General features: G+C 38.2%; 1 protein-coding gene across 2 annotated transcripts in view; it reads left to right on the forward strand.

Moving 5' to 3' along the window:
- Zfpm2 (zinc finger protein, FOG family member 2) overlaps positions 1-19,815 on the forward strand; it is a 430,200-nt gene that overhangs the window by 261,348 nt on the left and 149,037 nt on the right. For both annotated transcript variants that reach the window (XM_028766333.1, XM_028766339.1), the window contains one exon: positions 17,547-17,658. In XM_028766333.1, the coding sequence (XP_028622166.1) occupies positions 17,547-17,658 (112 nt within the window). The remainder of the gene's footprint in view (positions 1-17,546; positions 17,659-19,815) is intronic.

Raw genomic sequence — 19,815 nt, forward strand, 5'->3', positions numbered from 1 at the left:
GGGAAGGGAAGGGAAGGGAAGGGAAGGGAAGAGATATAAGACAGGGGAAATAAAGGTGACTGAATGTGAGGAAGAGAATGGAAGAATTGTCATGGAAAACATAAAATATCACTGGATCAGATGGTTGTAAACAATAAGAAGCATTATTAAAGTAAATGATAACATATTTGCATCAACAGCTAATAGATTCTAACCAAAAATGCAAGGGCCTCAGATAAGAAAGGGAGAAACCTGATATTAAGAATAGCAAAGGAGCTGCATTGAAAGAGAAGAATTCTGATTGGTTTCTTTGGATTTTGCTTGGTGGTAGGGCTAGGAAACAGATGGGAGAAGGTCCCAGGATGTCTGATTTGCCTAGTAAGAGTGTGTGCCCTCCCAAGTATCCTGAGTATCTGACACTTGTCCTCTGTTTGTGGACCCCCTCCTTGTAGTGGTCATGTGTTTCCAGGCTTACCTAGTCTCTCTAGATGAGAGAACTCAGCTTAAGACTTAAGCTTAAGTAAGGAATGACCAGAACTTGGACACATTCCATGACTTAGCAATAAAAATAGTACCGTGAGAACAGATTAGTGTTCCAGCATATCACGTTATTTTACTCGAGAAGTAGAAGGGAAAGTTGCATCAAAAATAGAAGTTAGATGCCATAATCATTTTCTTAAGGTGGGAAGGGATTTTAACCTCCAGCTTAGAAGTTCAGCTTGGCTTTAGAAAGTTGAAAGGAAATGAATCTGCATCACAACTGGAGATATGAGGTAAGACTCCTGTAGTTAAATCTTTAGAAACTGGTTGTATGAAAAATAAGAACACTGTTTGGCATTAATGATCAGCAACATGGTTCCTCATCGCATATCATTATTTTTCTCAAATAGCTAACTGCAAGGAATTGCATTATTCTATAACTATCAGAGGTGCAAAATATCTCTAATTTTTACCTGAGTCTCTAAGTCTACATCTTTTAAATCTGAGTGTTCAAACATGTTTTCATCCTTTGTCTTGAAATAGTTGCAATGTCTTTCACATACTCCGTTTACAGATTTCCTTAAAGGAGACTTTCAATGCAATACTTTTAATGCAATTTATTAGTAATTTTCTGAAGTTTGCACATTTCATATAAAAGTTTCAGTAATCCAATCCTTTAAAAATCTCAGTCATATTTTATGTGGCGTAACAGTATCCTGAAAATAGCTGAGAATTTCTAATGCTTGTCCTTTGTTTACGGATTTTAAGATCATTATGCATACTTTAATGCATAATTATCATTATGCATTCATGATGTTACCTGTGCTGGCTTAGCTCAGAAGTGGTGTGAGGGAGCTATCTCGAAGCTACAGGCTGTTTCCCATCACTTAGATTCTGATCAGAGCCGTTTGTTGAGTCTTATTGGAACACGGGCTGTCTGCACCAGTCCCAAGCTGGACCCTTCGTTTTTATCTCCAGTTTCCCTCCATGCCCTTTATCCTCCAACTCTCAATCTTTACTTTTAAGGCAGGAAAAAAAGCTACCAGATAATGTGGTTTAGTTCCATGTGTTTAGTCTATTCACAATGGTTAAGTGAGAGGGATTTTTAAAATTCTTCAGTTTATTTATACTCCACAGTTAGTATTCTACGTTATAAATGAAGATATTATTATTTGTCATGGGTCAGATTTAACTATCGACCAGCCTTATCCTTAGGTTTACTTTAACTTTGCTTAAATTAGTCTAGTGCAAAATTATCAAATTTTCTTTCATATGTTGTTGAACAGTGTGATTGAGAAAAAAGGGAGTTCTTCTACATGTGTCCTTATCGATATTTGAAATACATCCATTGTGTGACTATCATGAGAATGTATTCTCTATGGTACTGAAAGTAAGGATCTCATCTGGAAATATGTCTTCCACTAATACACTAAAATTTTTGGGTATTAGAAAAGAGAATTTGAGCAAGCCCAACTTGCAAATAAATGCTCAACCTCAATGCTTTACTCAAGGTACACAGTCTTAGTTGGTATTTTGCCAACAAATGTTACATACACATATGCTCGTGAACTCACAAACACAAAACTCTCAAACACACACACACACACAATTTTGCCCTGCATATGTCATGTGGCGAAGAAAATTTCTCAATATGAATTTTGTTGTTATATTTTTCTCTCATTCAAAACTGAATTAGGGAGCTCTCTGTATGGAAGTGTGAACTGGAGACACAGTCTCTAATTCAGATCTCAGGTTTGTGGACGTTTCCATGAAAGAGTCAATGGAAATGTTTATTGTAGGGATTCTGTCTTTGTTCCTACAAAGCGAAGCATTCTGTGCCATTTCTGTTTACCACCACTGTGTTTAATTTTGTAAATGTTGAAGGTCGCCATTAACTTGTATTTAACATCAAGAAAAAAAAGCAACATTTGAAAAGGCTGACTGAGCACCCTGGACAAGTCTGCTTTCTGATTTTTCCACACAAAGAAGAAGGAAATCCTAGTGTCAGAAGCAGGCCACACCCTTGAGAAGTGATGTCTTTACTTTATAACTTACTCTGAAACCTCATCCATTATGATTTAGGAAATCCAACCACTTACAGACAGTTACATAGAAGCTCAAGTTTAGTGAGTTCACAGATTCCTTAAAAAACTGTAGATGTGACATGAAGCAGTGACTCTCTATTGGAGAAGTCACAGTCTCCTTAACTATGGGAGACTGTGCTTTGATTTGGTCTTGGCTTTCGTTCTGTTCTATGTGACAGAGGAGACAAGAAAAACATTAAGTTCATGTGATTAAGATAATCATATTTAAGACATTATGTTGGCATGCAGTACAATACAAAATCACATCTTCAAATTGGGCTTACTATATAAGGAACTCATGCTCAAAGTGGAAGTCAGAGTTCAAAGTGGAGAAGCAGCTCAACTGTAAATGCAATGCCAAGAATTTTTTTCCAGCTACTTTCCTAATGCAGCCCAAATAAGATTTTAGGTCACATGATAACTGATAAAATTATAGGCAGACGTAAGGGGGTAATGGCATTGTATGGTGACTATGTGACAGTTGTAATCTGTGAATTTTAGAAGTCTAATTAAAGAATATTGGAAGATTTTAAGATAAGATAATTAAATGTTAGAGGAAATGGATATATTAAATTAAACATAAATACTATATAGCATATTCATGTACTATATATTAGATACTCACTTTTATTATTAATAACACATTTTTTTTGCTTTGTGCCTAGGTTAAAAAACAGCTATGGAATTCGGACTATCTTAAACAGAAAACGTTTTTGTATTAAGTAAATATTTTTATCAAGTGAGTTATTCAGCTAGCATAGAGGTGCCATTAAACTCATTAACATGCTATTATGAGTTTGTTTGGCTACTAACTAATATGGTAAACTGATAAAGGATCAGGTGTGTAAACTCCTACACATTTTATCTATTATACATTATTTTGTTGATATTAGGTAGTATAAATTCAATAGGTTCTAGACCTTATATTGTGACAGGGTGTTGAATAGTCCAAGTCAGCCTTGCTCCTGTTTTGTACCAAAGCAGACACAGTATTTCTGGCAGAAATTTAATTAGTCTTCCCAAAGTTTGCTCCATTTCCTCACATTAGAGCACATCCTAAACATAAGAAACACTTTGTATTTCTCGTGTTCAATTTGACATCTACCATAGCCCCATGAGGCCTTATGACATTAGGATAAGAACTAATCCTTAGAGAATGATGTTTGCCTGACCACATCCACAAGGCAGACCAGCAGCCATGTTGGAAAGTTGGGTTCAAAGCCAAGCAAACTGGCTCTTGTGTCTTCATGGAGTCCTCAAGGATATGAACCAAGATATCTCCTTTTATCACCTTCAACAGTTTTAGTGCATTCTAGAAACATGCTGTCGTGAGCATTCAATGAATAATATCTAAATTATTATTGAATGTTTTGCTTTCAAACTTCTTTAGTCAAATGAACATGTCAGCTTTATTTCTGTCCCTTGTTTTTCACCAAGCCTTCCATTTGACTTTTGAGATTTTGACTTTACAAATTTGTCCAGCAGGAGTACTTCTGGGTTTTAGTCCAGTCTACCTGTGATCATAGCCAGTCTCATCTAAACACATACTAAATAAACTCAGGCAAGTAGACCCAAACACTCTGAAAATGGGGAGTCTTCTGCACTGCCAAAGGCTGCTGAGACGATTCTTTGCTCACATTGTAATTCTAATGCCTCATCAGAGATCATGTGAAGCTGCCCTATGTTTGTTAAGCAACAATTATACACCAGGGGAAGTTTCCTATCCGTGTGTATTATTGTGCAGCCAGAGCAGTTCAGAATATTAACCATGAAGTTGTCCTGGATCACATGACTTCTACTTATGGTTGGAAATGCTTATATAGGTTATTTTTTATCCAGTATCAGATATAATCATCTCTATGAGTCTAAAAAATGCCTACAGTCATGAAAATACAATATTAAAGGCTATTGTCTGTTTTTCAATATTTTATATCACTAAGAGAGCATGTTCGGTCTGTTCTTTTTACGTGGTGCCTGATAGTGATTTTAAGCATCTCGACCAGACTTACAAGACCCCAAACTGTGCAAATGTGAGAAATAATTCACCACAAAGGCTACAAATTTCACAGCTCAGGAAACCCCGATGATTATTAATGAGGCACCACGCAATTAGCTTCTACAAAGTGCAGCAAGGCATCGTGCATAATGTAAAACAGAAACTGCTAGCCACTGGCTCGAGGAAGATCATTTACGCTAGCTTCCATGGAGAGGAAGAACTCAATTCAGCACACTTCCTGAGGAGGTCCTCAGTGTCTCTCCATCATGGTGAAAACTCAACTTTCCATAGATCTCTAAGAGAAAAGCACAAGACAGTTCACGGTTAAAGAAAAGTCTATTGATCAGAGTTTGGGTAGGGTATTTACCTTTTTAGACTCTGGATATTTACCTTGATAAAATAGGTTTAGTGGTATTTTTACGGGATTGTAAAAAAATCAGTTTAGATACAATGTAGTGCCTAAAATTTTAGCACACAGCTGCTTCTTAGTAAATGTGATAGAATAAATCATACTATAGGGAAATGCGTCACTTTTTGAGTCAGCCAAAATTATTTTACTGGGAATTCTGCAAGTCTAAGAAATCACCTTTCTTTAAGGAAAAGTAGAAGCATGAGCTGAATGTTTACAGGGATGAACATACCCAACACTGTTTGTATATATTACATGTACTCGTTTCCTTATCAAAATAACCCTGAACTAAAAGTACTTTTGTAATTGAAATTTTTGTTTTATGTGTATATGTGATTGCCTCCATGTATGTATGGGCCTCACTTGCATGCATTATACCTATGGGAACCAGAAGAGGGCACCAGATCCTACTGAACTGGAGGTATGGACAGTTGTGAGCCAGCTATTTTAGGTGCAGACACTGAGCCTGGATTCTTGGCAAGAGCTGAAAGTGCTCTTGACTGTTGAGCCATCTCTCCAGCCCCATATAGTAATCAATTAATTAATTTAATTAATTTTAGTCATTTTTACGAAGTCACACACTTCCTAAAGTGATGTGCATATGGTGTTCACTCAATCATTCGCCAGCTTTTAACCATTAATTAGTAAAGTGTATTAAATTAACTAATGAACATACACATATAAAATCCATATTCATATGACTATTGTAGTGGTTAATATCGATTGCCATCTTGGCAGGATCAAGGATCATTTAGGGAAAGAAACCTCTGGCAGAATAAAGAGTCATAAATTGATATACTTGGTCTTAGCAAAAGGCTGAGAAGCAATAGGCTGGCATTTAATAGATATGGAGATGCATGGATGAACTCCAGACCATTATGATTAGAACTGTGAAGTAACTATAAAAATATAAGCCACGTTTTACGGTCTTTCCTTTCTATGCACAAGTAACCTGAATGTTTTTAGCTGAACAGTAAGGACAGCCCTTGCCGGCCGTTAAGCTTCACTCTATCCCTAACGTAGCCTGGCAGTCATTTCTCATCTGTGGCTCCTCTGTCACGGATCATGGAATAAGCATTACAGTTTCCAAGTGTATAAATTATAAGCTTAAATATGATTATCCTGATTATTAGCATTGATTTAAGTAATCTATGTGAGTGCTACATAAGTGTTATTGTTAATATATTGTGAGCACCTAGAGAAAATGTAAGTCATCTGACTCCATTGTTGGAGCTCTCTGTGTAGAGATAATTAGTAAATGTCACTACACATATAATGACTATAAATAATTTCCATTAAAACCAGAAATTATTATTCAAACAACTGAACAGTAACCTTCTGAAAACAGAAACAACAAAAATAAGGACAAAGGTAGATGTCGTTGTCTATTAATAATTGGATTGAATTTACACACAATGCTCTGTTACTGACATCGCAGGCACCACATTTAGACAACACAAACCAGTTTCTTTCAGACTTCAGGATAACTCACATGTAACTGGCAGCCACAAAGCATTGATATTTGTACCCACAGAGTAAGTTTTAATAGATGTTTTAGTTTTTCAGTTTAACACAATTTAAACTCAGTACCCACCATATGCATTAACGCTTTTATTCACAACATTTACTCCTTAAAGGAAATGGTAGGTTAAAGACTGGTAAGGTGAAGCATACCTCAATTCACAGCACTCAAGAGGGAGAAAAGAAGGGAGGGAGAGAATGAGGAAGAGAAAGAGGGAGGGGAGAGGGAGATAAAATATAGGATAGAGAACTGAAGCAGACTTACTGAAGTTTAAGTATCATACAACGGACACTAATAAAGAAACATGTCTTACTAAGACATTAAATACCTTTACATTCATGTTTATTCTTTGTTTTTCATTGTAAAAAAATACACCACTGAAAAGTAGCAACAATAAAAAAATATCATATTACAAAAAGTTCTCCAGGTGTAATACTAACAAAGACTGAGCTCACTGTCTTTGTCGCATGTTCTGTCACCTCTCCAGGCAGGAGTAAACCTGCTGACTGGAGTCTCTGGGCACAGGAAGCATGGCGTCCTCATGCTTGGTAACTGTGCTGCCCCTACAGTCTTCAAGAGGGGAAGGACAGGAACCTGTCTCTGTGAGGTAGTGGACACTTGTCCTGTAAAAAGCAGCTTTACAGTAAGCTTTCTGCATGTGCTGGTTAGGTAAAAATACTAAAGAACAATCTCATCACCAACGCCTTTCAGATCTTTGCATTGTGTGTAGTATTCCTGTAAACAAAGTATCATAGGATTTACATAAACTTTGCTCACCTACTCTAACACTGCATGCTTCTGCACCTGAATTTAAATAACTTGACAATGATTTTGTAGGGAGAATGTACCTTCCTGAAGCATAGCGTTATCAATCTAATAGCCAGAACTAAGTTTAATATTTCCACATATTTACCATGGGAGAGACCCTTCTTTCTCATTTCTATGCTTATTTTTACCCCAGACACTTTTATCAATTTAATTATGACATCAGGGATTTTTTCTATTTATTAAGTTATTTATTCACTTTACATCCTGATCAAAACCCTTAATTCCTCTCAGTCTTCTCTTCACATGGCCCCTTCTTCCATTCAACCCACCCCCCCACCTCTGAGAAGTGGCATATCCCCCTCCGGTACCAACCCTCCCTGGCACTCCAAGTCACTGCAGGGATTGTTAAGTTCTAAATATAAGTGAGCTTTTTTTTTTTTTTTTGAGACAGGGTTTCTCTGTGTAGCCCTGGCTGTCCTGGAACTCACTCTGTAGACCAGGCTGGCCTCGAACTCAGAAATCCACCTGCCTCTGCCTCCCAAGTGCTGGATAAGTGAGCTCTTATTAGTTTAAGATAATAGATATAAAGATACACACAAGCAAAATGAGTAAATAAAAGAAAAACAGGTCTGTTTTTGCAGCTTTACTGTTATTAACATTAAGACTCTTCTCTCCCTCATGACTGCCCCAAGAGTGGAAAATAAGTCATAGATGAGGGCTCAGGCCTAGACAAAAATCATTTGTATTGCCCTCTTCCAAAGCTCATGGAACACTGGAGAAGAGGAGACAAAGCAATGGTAAAAGCTAGACGATAGGGAGGAAGGTAGCAAAATAGCCTCCTCTAGACAGATTCAGCCAGTGCAATCCAGAACTCAAAGCACCTGCAGTAGCTGTCAGTGGGCTTGAGGAGACAGACTCCTCAACACTCACTCATGTATGAGGCGAGCGTTTATGGGACCTTAACATACTGCTGAGCATGGGATACTGGTGACAAAAGGGGGAACGGGAGTGACAATTATTATCAGCTGCCTATGCGCTGGAGTACCCACAAGACTAAAATATATAGTTCCAATCCCAAGGCCACACAGGTGGCCATGGTGAAACACAGAGGGACACAAACAAAAGGAATAGACTCAGGTAAGAGATTAGTAGAGACATGGAGGAGGGGGACAGAGAAGGGAGGCAGTGAGGCTGAGAGCAATAGAATTGTGTGTGTGTGTGTGTGTGTGTGTGTGTGTGAAAGAATAAGTTAATTTAGTAGAAATCAAGGTTGGTGAAAGTAACAACCACAATAATAATAATGGTTACGATGATGCCAGTACATTCATTACATCTTGTAGTACATTAATTCCTGAAGGATGGGCACCTCTCAGTACCCCAAGGTAGCTTTGCATTTTCTCGAGTACACAGTGTACCAATTTATAATGTATATCTAGTATATATACTTCTGTTTTTCAAAATGACACCTTTACTGTGAACACATTGCTTTCTCTGAGTAGGTTAAAATACGTGACATTTAATTAAGATAGATTATTTGTTTGTGTGTTATTTATTTATTTATTATCTGCCAGAGGAAAATACATTTTCTTAAGTAAGCAGAAGCTTGGTTGGGATGGGTTTCCATGTGTATCTTCCTGGGCAAACTCCTAACATGAGTTTGGCTTGAAAGCAACTTCTCCAGCGAATGTCTCATAATGACAGTTCTAACAAGCCAGAAGGACCTATGAGATCATCTTACACAGAAAGAAGATGAGACCTTCAGAGGTTAAGTGACTGGCTTTCAGGTCACACAGTCTGTACCAAGGCTCACATGTTCCTGACCCCTGCCACGGTTTTGTGTGACAGCCTTCTAAAAGGAAGGCTACTGGAGAGCAATTTGTTTTAATTTTGGGGTTTTTTTTTCTTCTCAAAGTATCAGCTCTGACACTCTTCTGCACATTGCATTAGGTGCATGCCCAGAAACTCTGCCAGGAGCAAAACAACACTCCTTAAACACTCTGACTCTCAGAACCGCATGAAATAAAAAGGTGAGAGTTAATGGTTGCCAGCTTGGAGAGTAGTCACTCCTGCTTAGAGCCAAATGCACGCAAAGAACAGATGAGACTGTGGGAGTGGAGCTGGCAAAGAGAAAGAGAAATGAGTCTATTCTTTTTGAAAATGAAAGTCAAATAAATATCTGGAGACTTTGGGGTCTTATTAATTTAGTGATTCTTTCCATTTGGAAAGTGAAAAATTCCTATCTCCAGAGTGGGTAATTTCGGCTCACATTGTTTTTCTATTAGTCATGGAATGGTTAGTCTTATTTGGAAGCAGAATTTGCTTTAAATAACACACACATATAGAATTATTTGTTTCTCTTTGAACAAGATCATTATTTTTTTGTATTGAACTTTCTATACTTAAGCAGTGACATGTGTTAAGATAAAGCAAAGGAAATATACCTCAAGAGATAACAATTATTTAAATTGTTGCTTCATACAGATAAAACTGTCTGTATATGGATATAGTAGGCAAGAATTCCATCATTGTATTCTACACTGGTTTTGTTGTTGTTTTTTGTTTTGTTTTGTCTCTTAGCATGGTTGATGTCCCACATCCCACAGGCAACTTGAAGATGCTTCTTAGAACTCTCCTGGAACCCATAGCATTCTCCTGGAACCCATAGCAGATATTGTGTAGGGCCACACTCAAGAAAAAATTAATTTGCAATGATATCTTCACAGAATCCCCATGCATGCCTCCATGCTTGCCTGCCTGAATCCTGCAGTGGCTGTTAGAGCATTCCAATAATGTCTTTCTTATTTGCTGTCTTAACGTGCCATCTGATCTCAGAGTAACTTTAGTTGTTTGTTGTTGCTGTTGTTGTTCTGTTTTTCTTTTTTTGCTTATGTTTAAAAATTACATAGAACATAACAATTTTTTTCAGGTAGCACAAGTTTTGAGATTAGAACTTTTACAAACTTGAGTTTTGTTATTTGCCAAGTAATACATGTAGGTAATGTAACTCACCTTAGCGTGTAGTCACACCTTTAAATGACTATACCACATCTCCCACATACATGTGCACCTTTTACACAAACATACATGCAGGTACACAGACAGACACACACACACAGACACACACACACACAGAGACACACACACACAGACACACACACACACACATCTTATGTCAATACTATCAAGCGCAATCACTCAGACGTTTTGCCTTTTAAATTATGTCTATTTACTTAAAGACACTATTTTATTGATTGGAAATTAAGTCTGGCTAAGTAGATAACTTTGTGGGTAGGGGTGCTATAGGACATGTCTGAAATGACAAAACACATAATTCTGAAAAGCCTGGAATTAGAACTCTGCATGAAGGACTTTAGTCTGTTTGCTCCCACTGAACACATTGTTGCTTCTTAAAATTCAAACTCATTGTCACTAGATAGATCACACAGTACAAAGACAGTGATTACGTGCTCAATTTATTGTAAGACTGAATGGAATCAAATTCTAACGTGGAAAATTACTTGAGTCCACTGTCTGAAATTTTTACTATGAAAAAAAATGTACGGTTGTAAAAGATGAAGTCACACACAGTATCATTTTTTTAATTAGATATGAGAACAATTTAGTTGAAATGTTAATGGTGGGGGTGGCATTCAATTTCTAAATGCCAAATACAAAGTGCAAAGTTCGTGTGTGTGTGTGTGTGTGTGTGTCTGTGTTTTCACATGGGCCCATAATTCTGATATGAATTTATTATCTGTAGTAATTCTGAAATTTTTCTATGCCTATCTAAACTATATTGTTACTATTGAAGGAGCATCGAATAATATCAATTAGTAAGAGAGTAATGGACAACATGCTTTGCATCTTTTTATGTATAACATAGCTATGGAGAGCATATCAAGATCATTTCCATTGCTATCAACATTCATCTAATGGCAAAGGTATAAGACACCACAATTGTCTTCCCACGCACTGTATAGCAGCTGTAGGGTTCTTTTTTTCCAGGAGTGTAGCAGCTGTATGTATTTTTGCAGGGGCAGCAGCTGTAGTCCTTTTGCAGGGGTGCAGCAGCAGTAGTCCTTTTGCAGGGGTGCAGTTCTTCTCATGTTCTTCCTTTGACTTCTAGCTTTCCCTAGCTCTTCTTATGGAAACACTCAACAAAATTCTCAAGCAAAATTTGGAATCCCCGAGACAGCCTTATGTCATCAGTTTCTTGGGTTAGAATTCTCCTCTATTCTTTACCTTTGGGCTTTCTACTTTTATCTCCATTAACCTTTTGGCTCGAATATAAACATTTATTGAAGGCTACCTCCTTTGTCGGTCCAGTAACTCCAAAGGTTAGTGAGCAGTGGATGCCAGTCTGACCTCTTTTATCCACATTAGATGATTCTAATTATTTCTAAGAAGTGACACTTAGGACCCATTTTGTCCTTGTCAAGTTTGTCTAGTTGTGGGCTGTCTAAACGTGGAACTCTAGGTTCAAACTGTGTCTAAAAGTTCAGATTTTTTTTTCTCAACTTACAATGTAGAGCCTCAAAAACTATACAGCTTTTTTAAAATCCAGTTTAACCGAAATTAAAGACTCCTTTCATTTGCCTTGAATTATTGCAGAAAGCTATGGATAAAGCATAAATTTTAACTGACAAAGCTCTATATCTGTAGATATTCCAAAATAGAAACTAAAATAAGGGAAATTAAATTATTATAAGCTAAACTTCACAAAGATTAAAAACATCAGAAAGTTCCTTTCTTACTCATGTTACGTGACCAACGGTCTTCATGGTTCCTCTCACATGTGCCTGCTGGAAAACTTGGGCAAAGGCAAGGCATGCTGGTAGATGTTTACTGATTTTACAGACTCTGTTCTACATGAAAATAATGTCAGTCCTCCTCCTACTCTTGTTCCTCCTCCTGCTCCTCCACTACCTCCTTCCTCCCACTCTGCTTTCTCCTGCTCCTCCTCTACTTGCTCTCCTCTTCTCTGTTTTCTTTTCATTTGTTTGTTTTGATATTGTTTTCCAGACAAGATCTCATGATGTAAGCCAGGCTGTCTTTCATCAGTCAGTCTCTCTGCCTCCGTCTCTCAGGAGCAGAGGTTCCAGGTTTCTACCACCCAGTCCACTCGTGATTCCCCTTTAGTAGTCAAGTAAAGTCACGTGTGCTCTAACTTCTAAAAGAATCTTTCAACATATAAAGGCAGGAATTATGGCCTAATATTTTTGAAAATAACATAATTGAATATTATGATTATTGAGTAATAGCATTACCTATTGCAATGCTTAAATTGGATAATAAAAAATCTCTGTCCCTAACTTCTATGCTAATCGCTGTAAACACAAGAAGTCCTCAGCAAATGTTTTTGACATTTCAGTTTATTTGATTTCATTCAGATGGTTAGTAAATGATTGGCATGCCACTTAAGATACTCACCATTATGCTCCCTTTAAAATATTGGGATAGAATACTCATGTTGCAGACATGTATTCTGAAGTTTAGAATATTTGGCTGAATTTCCAGAACTACAACATACCGGCAGCATGAATGAAGATTCCCAAGTCCATCATCTTCTCCTTCACCTAGACTTTTAACACATTCCAACTGCAAAGTCAAAGATGATGCCAGGCGTGTCTGTATAGATCCTAATCAGAAGCAAGGATGTCTGCAAGCATCGCTGGGAGTTCAGTGTCAGTTTGAAGCAGGGACACCAGTTGCTGTTCTGAAAAGAAGTTATTTTATAACTTTGAAAGCATTTGAGAATGGAATTTTGACCTTTTAAGAAAGAAAGAAAGAACCAATAAGTAAATCTGAATGTGTTTTTTGCTAGCTTGATTTTCCTGGTTTTTTTGTTATTGTTGTTGTTGTTTTTTGTTTTAATCATCAGAAGCTTCAATCCTCAAATTATCATTTTACAATTCTGTAGACCAGAAATTTAATATGGGTCTCAAGGTGTCCCATGGCTATTTTCAATTTTGAAGGTTCTGAGAGTCAATTTCCTGGTGGCTAGATATTTCGCAATAGTGTTCTAGGGTTGAGTCAAAACAACCATTCCTGGTCTTCCTTCCTTCCATAAACCAGCACCTGAGCTACCATATTCTTTCGCTCATGATCCAGGTCACATTCCCATCCTTAAAAGCAGGTGGAATCCTCTGTGTGTGGGGTTTGTTTGCTTGGTTGTGACAGAGTGTCACTTTATAGCCCAGGCTAGCCTGGAACACATTATGTGGTCTCTAGGCTCACAGCAATCCCCCTGCCTTAGCCTTTTGAGAGGCAAGATTGGGAGTGTGAATCTCCATCTCCATCATCTTGGAAGCTCCTCATTTACCCTCTTATCTGCCTTTCCTACTTTTAGAGACTCCTGTGGTTTGAATGGGTCTATTTGCATAATTAAGGGCAACCTACCTTCTTCTGGTTCTTAATATTTTAATGACGTGTTTTTCTAAAGAAGGTAACATATTTCCAGTGCTGAGGCCTTGAAGCATGGCTATCTTTGGGACCATTTTCCTGTCTGCCATGCCTTTTATAAGCACTCTCTTTTTTCCAGTGTGTCTTGTCAACTGTACACTTCATGTGTTAATGAACATTTGCCTTAAATCCCTCCCATAAGCTAGAGAATGAAATTCAATGAAATTTAAAGTTTCTAAAACTCTAGAATTTCAATGACCTCACATGCTAAGGAGAGACAGGAGAAAATGAACCTAATGATCAATGTGGAAGTGATTGTTATTTTCCATTCATGGATTTCTTTCTCTGGCGTGTACATTTCATATAATCCTGGCTAACTTCTTTCCTTCTCACACTTGGTAATCTTCTTTGAAGGCAGTCAATCTCTACAAAAGTTGACTTCTTCAGAAAAAAATTGACTCACCTCCTCAAAACTGTAATAACTGGTCCTTCGAGATTTTTTATCTACTTATTATTTACGTTACGGCTTGGGTATAGCTTTCCGCTAGAACTTCTTATACTTAGCCTTGCTGACATGCAGTAGCAGAAAGTGTTTCCTTTCAATTCAGCTTCTTAAGTTGGTATCTACCCAGGCTGAGGCCTGGAATATGTTAACCAAAAGTGTTAAGAGATACAATGTTAATTCATCATTCAGAAATGTTATCAATCAACTATTTTTGTTTTGAGTTATCCCCTAGTCTTGTTTAGGGATAAAATAGTGGGGGATAAAGGTATAATTATCGAATACTTGAGTACTAAAAAGGGAAAGAATTTCATTCAAGGGGAGTATTAAAATTCTACGTGCAGCAGATATTAAGTAGACAGAAACTACTAATATCGTTTCAACAGCAGTAGCAGTGAGAGTGACACTCTAGTAGCTAACACTCCTTCCTTCTCACAAACCCTTCAGTCCAAGACAACTCAGGACTTCGGGCTTCACTTCCTGTGAGCATGGTGGGAACAAAAACAACAACCCAGACACTGACACTGCCTTCTACCCGGTATTTGCTCAGGTGATATGACTTAGTCATTCAGATTTGATTTGCTTAACTATAAGTAAGGCAGAGCAAGAGTCTAGTACACTATATAACTAGCAGAAGCCATATTACCCTTCCTGTTCCATCTCTGAAACCATCTCTATTGGCTATGCTTGCTTACACAGGCAATAGTTCTCAACCTGTGCCTTGAGACCCTTTCACAGGGGTCTTTTATCAGATATCTGGCATAACAGATATTTACATTATGGTTCATAACAGTAGAAAAGTTACAGTTATGAAGTAGCAATGAAAATACTTTTATGGTTACCAGATACCACAGCACGAGGAACTGTATTAAAAGGTCAGAAGCTGAGAGCCACTGACTTAGAGAATTAATTACACAAGGTTTTGCCAAATGTGTAATGATCCTTGTGGCTCTGTTTCCAGTCCTTACTCCCAAGCATGTCCCTCTAAGTCTTTTCTAGTTTTAAGAAAGAAGGTCTTCATGATGACGGTGATGATGAAAGCTAGCCCTTTCTTTCAGTAATTTGACACTAAGAAAAAATTTAAAGCCAGGCAGTGGTAGTTCATCCCTTTAATCCCAGCACTCAAGAGGTAGAGGCAGGCAGATCTCTGAGTTCAAGGCTACCCTGGACACAGTGAATTTCTGAATAGCCAGGACTACACAAAGAAACACTATCTCAAAAATAAATAAATGAATAAATAAATAAATAAATAAATAGTGGAGGAGAAGATGGAGGAGGTTGTAAAGAATTTCCAAGAGTATAAACACAGAGTTCCAGAGCTTAGTGTAGCATGTACACTCTGTTTTCTTACATACTGGTCAACATTTGTCCTCATGATCCCAGTAACTGTACATTTTTTCTGTTTGATACCTCTCTGGTATTCCAAGACTCTACAAGACAGACATCTCCCCCTTGCCATTGAATAACTCCCAAACAATTTTCAGGTGTATGGGCTCATGTCATGATCTTTTTCACAGTTTATTCAGCAATTAACATCTTCACCTGAGTCTTTAATTAAAAAAAAGACTCATATTTCTAGTACTAAGAGCAGAACTGAATCCTCTCTCCCCTCTTCCTCTTCTTCTCCCTCTCCCTCTCCCTCTCCCTCTCCCTCTCCCTCTTCTCTCTCTCTTGTGTGTGTGTGTATATGTGTGTGTGTGTGTGTGTGTGTGTGTGTGTGTAATATGAGTGGAAGATTAGAGTATAGAATAGCTGACTTTTTTATCTTACGCTAAGATTTCCTGAAGACTTTACATAGTGGGAAGGCCTCAGGTTTAGTATTCAAAAAGATTACTGAGGCAGATTGACTTTTGGGGTATATTAAGAGGGTTATTAATTCCATAAAGAGGCCAGCTGCAGCATGGTACAGATTTTAAAGAGAGGTCAAGCCCACATGATTGAATAGGGGTCACTGCACATTCTTAGCTTCCCAAACCATTACGTACTACACACACACACACACACACACACACACACACACACACACACATACATATACATAATACAAATGTACATACTACACAGTATATAGCTATCATTTCAGCTGGTTCTTAAATTTATCTTTTGTGGGTGAATATTTTATTAGCACATTGTATGGTAGTCATCACCTTGCCTAATATGATGCTTATTTTAACAAAGGAGTCAGCACCTGTCTTATATACAGTTTTTAACATCTCTTTGCTGTGAAAATGGATTAGTATGTTGTACACAGTCCTTGCTGTTGTGAGGTGGGTGAAATGGATTTTCCAGATTCCTGTGAGGTCTGAAGTTGCCAGGGTACATAAAAATCCTCCAGCGGATACTTGTGAGTGTCAATTTGGGAAATTTGTGATAGCACAGAACATGTGAGGAAGTCCCAGGATGCACTGAGCTTTCTTTGGCAGAATCATATCTAGGTGAAAATTCAGTTCAGAAATTACCTTGAGACCCTCGTATTGTCCTCAGTGTTGTGGTTTCCTGATATTTGATACACAGAACACGGGCTGTCGAACGATAAGTCTGAAAGCCAGTTCACTGTGACTCATGGGGGAAGCACCTTCTCAGGGAGACTTCCTGATCTCCTCCCCAGTGAATCTCTTGTCGCGTAAATTTATCAAATGGGTTTTAAAGGTAAAGAATTTGGATGCCAGGCTGCCAAAAGTGTTGAATCTGGTGAGAATCAGACTTACCTATCTCCAATATATTCTGTTAGAATGGTGGCCCTGGCCTCCCTGCCTGCATGAGCAAAGGGTAGCTCATGATTCTGTCTCTTTGTATTTGATTTATTCAGGGTTGCTCTTTTACTGTTTCCTGGAGACAAGGTGTGGTGAGTCCTTAACAATTATTATTGCAGTTATAGTCAGACCACATATCCACACATCAGCAAAGGCAGGTGGGTGCATGTCATTATTCATTCCGAATAAGCACTGACTCTAATATAAACGTTGCTTAGGATGGAGCTTTGAAATTGATCCTGATTCTTTAAATTCTTTCCTGTCTGTTTCAGGAAGTCGTGAGATCCTGTTGATCGTGAAGTACAATGTGTCTAAAGTTCACTTCCAAACACTCTGCTCTCTGCAGTGAGAGTCGTCTGCATTCCCTTTATAACTCAGAGCCACCAGAGGTCTGTCTAATCTTAGAGATCTGATCCAGTATCACTTAGGGGGGGAAATCCTAGATAATAATTCCACCATTCAAGATTAGTGAAAGCAAAAGCACCTTCCAGCTTCTGTCATCTTAAAAAGATACCAGGAGGCAGGGAATGAGGCCTTGGATTGCAGTTTAGGAGATTTGGTTGTTTTTGAAAATGAAATTATTAGTGCAGTGATTATTCAAGTTTTTAAATCAATGAGAGCAAATGGCATCTGTTTGTTATCATTTTGCAGAAGACGAAGGCTCAGGTCCCTATGGTGCTGACTGCTGGTCCCAAGTGGCTTCTGGATGTGACCTGGCAAGGAGTGGAGGACAGCAAAAACAACTGCATTGTGTACAGCAAAGGTAAGATTAGTATACCTTCCCTGTCTCTTTCGTGGCACTGAAACCTGAGTAATTCAAACTGCTCCAGAGGAACAGGAGAGGACCATGTATAACATAAGCCTCTCGCTTCCCATTTTCTTTGCGAGCCTCACTCGTCTGTGTTTTCCATGAAATTTTCTGATATTTACGTCTGTACAACATAAAAAGAGTCACAGCATTAATTACTTAGTGCTGTGCATATCTGCTAAGCCCCCTTTGTGAGTGACTCGGATGCTGTGCGTTTTTACTCTTAGTTTTCTGGAGTGCTGCTGCCTATTGTGAAATCTCCGATTCCCTTCCTAGGCACTATCAACCAAAAAGCGTGCACCTTTTGAAATTTAGCACTTTGTATCCAGGCACATGCTTCAGGAGGCACTATCTTGCCTGCTGTCGGATTCCTGAAATCATACAGGATAAGAAGGGAGCTGAAAGGAAACCTTTGCAAAGCCCAAATTCTGCCCCATGGTGTTTTGTGAAGGGCAGAAGGCTAACAGGGAAGAGGGAGCCCCATGGCTGGCAGAGTGCTTCCTTTGATTCGCTCAGTGTGACATCAGCCTAGCCATGATCTTGTAGCTACAAAAAGGATCTGCAGTTCGGTGATGACCCATCAGGAGACAATTCTCATTGAGATAGAAATGTGGTCTTGTGTGTTGTGGTTTGCAGGCTAGGGTATGGGGGTTGTAGCCCCCGGGTGTTTTCTCTGCCTTGAAGTTATAGGCTAGCTCAGCGTTCACACAGTGAACTCCCTAGTCTCACTTCTTCGTGAATATTGCAAAACCTTTTGCTTCTCATGTTTCATTTCTTTCGGCTTCCTTCTTTAACCAAATAGACCTACTGAGATCAAAGATTTGTTTGCTCATTGAACCTAGAAACCATGAAAGCATACAAGGGAACAAGCGAATAAGCATCTCTATCAATATATTAACGTATGAAACACTAATCATAACATCAAAGACTCTTAAAAACTTGCTAGAAACAATTACAACTTGTTCCTATAATCATTACAATTTGTACATTTATAAGAGGATTGCCTCCAAACTACCCTGTGCCTTTGAAAGTTGAGACACCGGAAAGAGGGAATTTGCAAGCTAACAACACAACCTGCACACCAGGGCCTGATTATATTCCATTCTCTTTCATAATTGCTGGTCACAGAGCCACCAGTTTTCTAACTTCAAATATCTGTGATATTCTGACTGTATCTTTTAAGCAAAAGAGAAGTGAAGACTCCCTTGGCTGTGTCACTATAACTTGTCAGAATAGAGCATAGTGAATCAATTTACAAGTCCCTATATACAAAATCCAAGTATAAAGGAATTCTTGGTGGATCAGATCAATTATGAGGATTAGATTTCTATTGGCCAATCATAACTGATCTTCATTGTATGGATACAATAGGAAAGGATAATGAAAATAGCCTTCCTCTCAGGTGATCCAAACCCACTGCATTTATATCTGGAATTATTTTAAGAAATATAATTTTTTTTTTTTGTTTTTTCGAGACAAGGTTTCTCTGTGTAGTCCTGGCTGTCCTGGAACTCACTCTGTAGACCAGGCTGGGCTCGAACTCAGAAATCCGCCTGCCTCTGCCTTGCAAGTGCTGGGATTAAAGGCGTCCGCCACCACCGCCCGGCTGAAATATGATTCTTAATTAAAATTATAATCCTACAGTCATTTCAGTTGAGTGTTTTAACTTGAGCACTGGACACAATTTTGTCTTTGTACTATGATTGTCTATTCTTCAAGCCTTATGTCAATAATCAAGTTCTGAGTAATCTTTAGAAGATTATTAACTATCAATCAATTAACTCATAAAACATATACCAAGTCTAACCGTGTACTAGTTTGTACACTGACAGCCACTATTTTGGGTCTCTACTTAAGTCCTGTTTAACAATCATACCCAATTATAGACATTTCTTCCACTGATTATCATTGTCTTTCTTATGATGTATTGTTATGTTCAAGAAAAGCAGGTGCAAGAAGTAAGCTACTTCTCTTTGCTATCCTATCTACTATCTATTACTGAAAGTAAGAATATGTTTTATTCATTCTCTTCCATTGACCAGGCAAGCTCTCTAACAAAATGAAAGGAAGGAAGGAAGGAAGGAAGGAAGGAAGGAAGGAAGGAAGGGAGGG

The sequence above is a fragment of the Grammomys surdaster genome, unplaced genomic scaffold (assembly GCF_004785775.1).
Source record: "Grammomys surdaster isolate TR1022 unplaced genomic scaffold, NIH_TR_1.0 63, whole genome shotgun sequence".
NCBI classification, from domain to species: Eukaryota; Metazoa; Chordata; class Mammalia; order Rodentia; family Muridae; genus Grammomys; species Grammomys surdaster.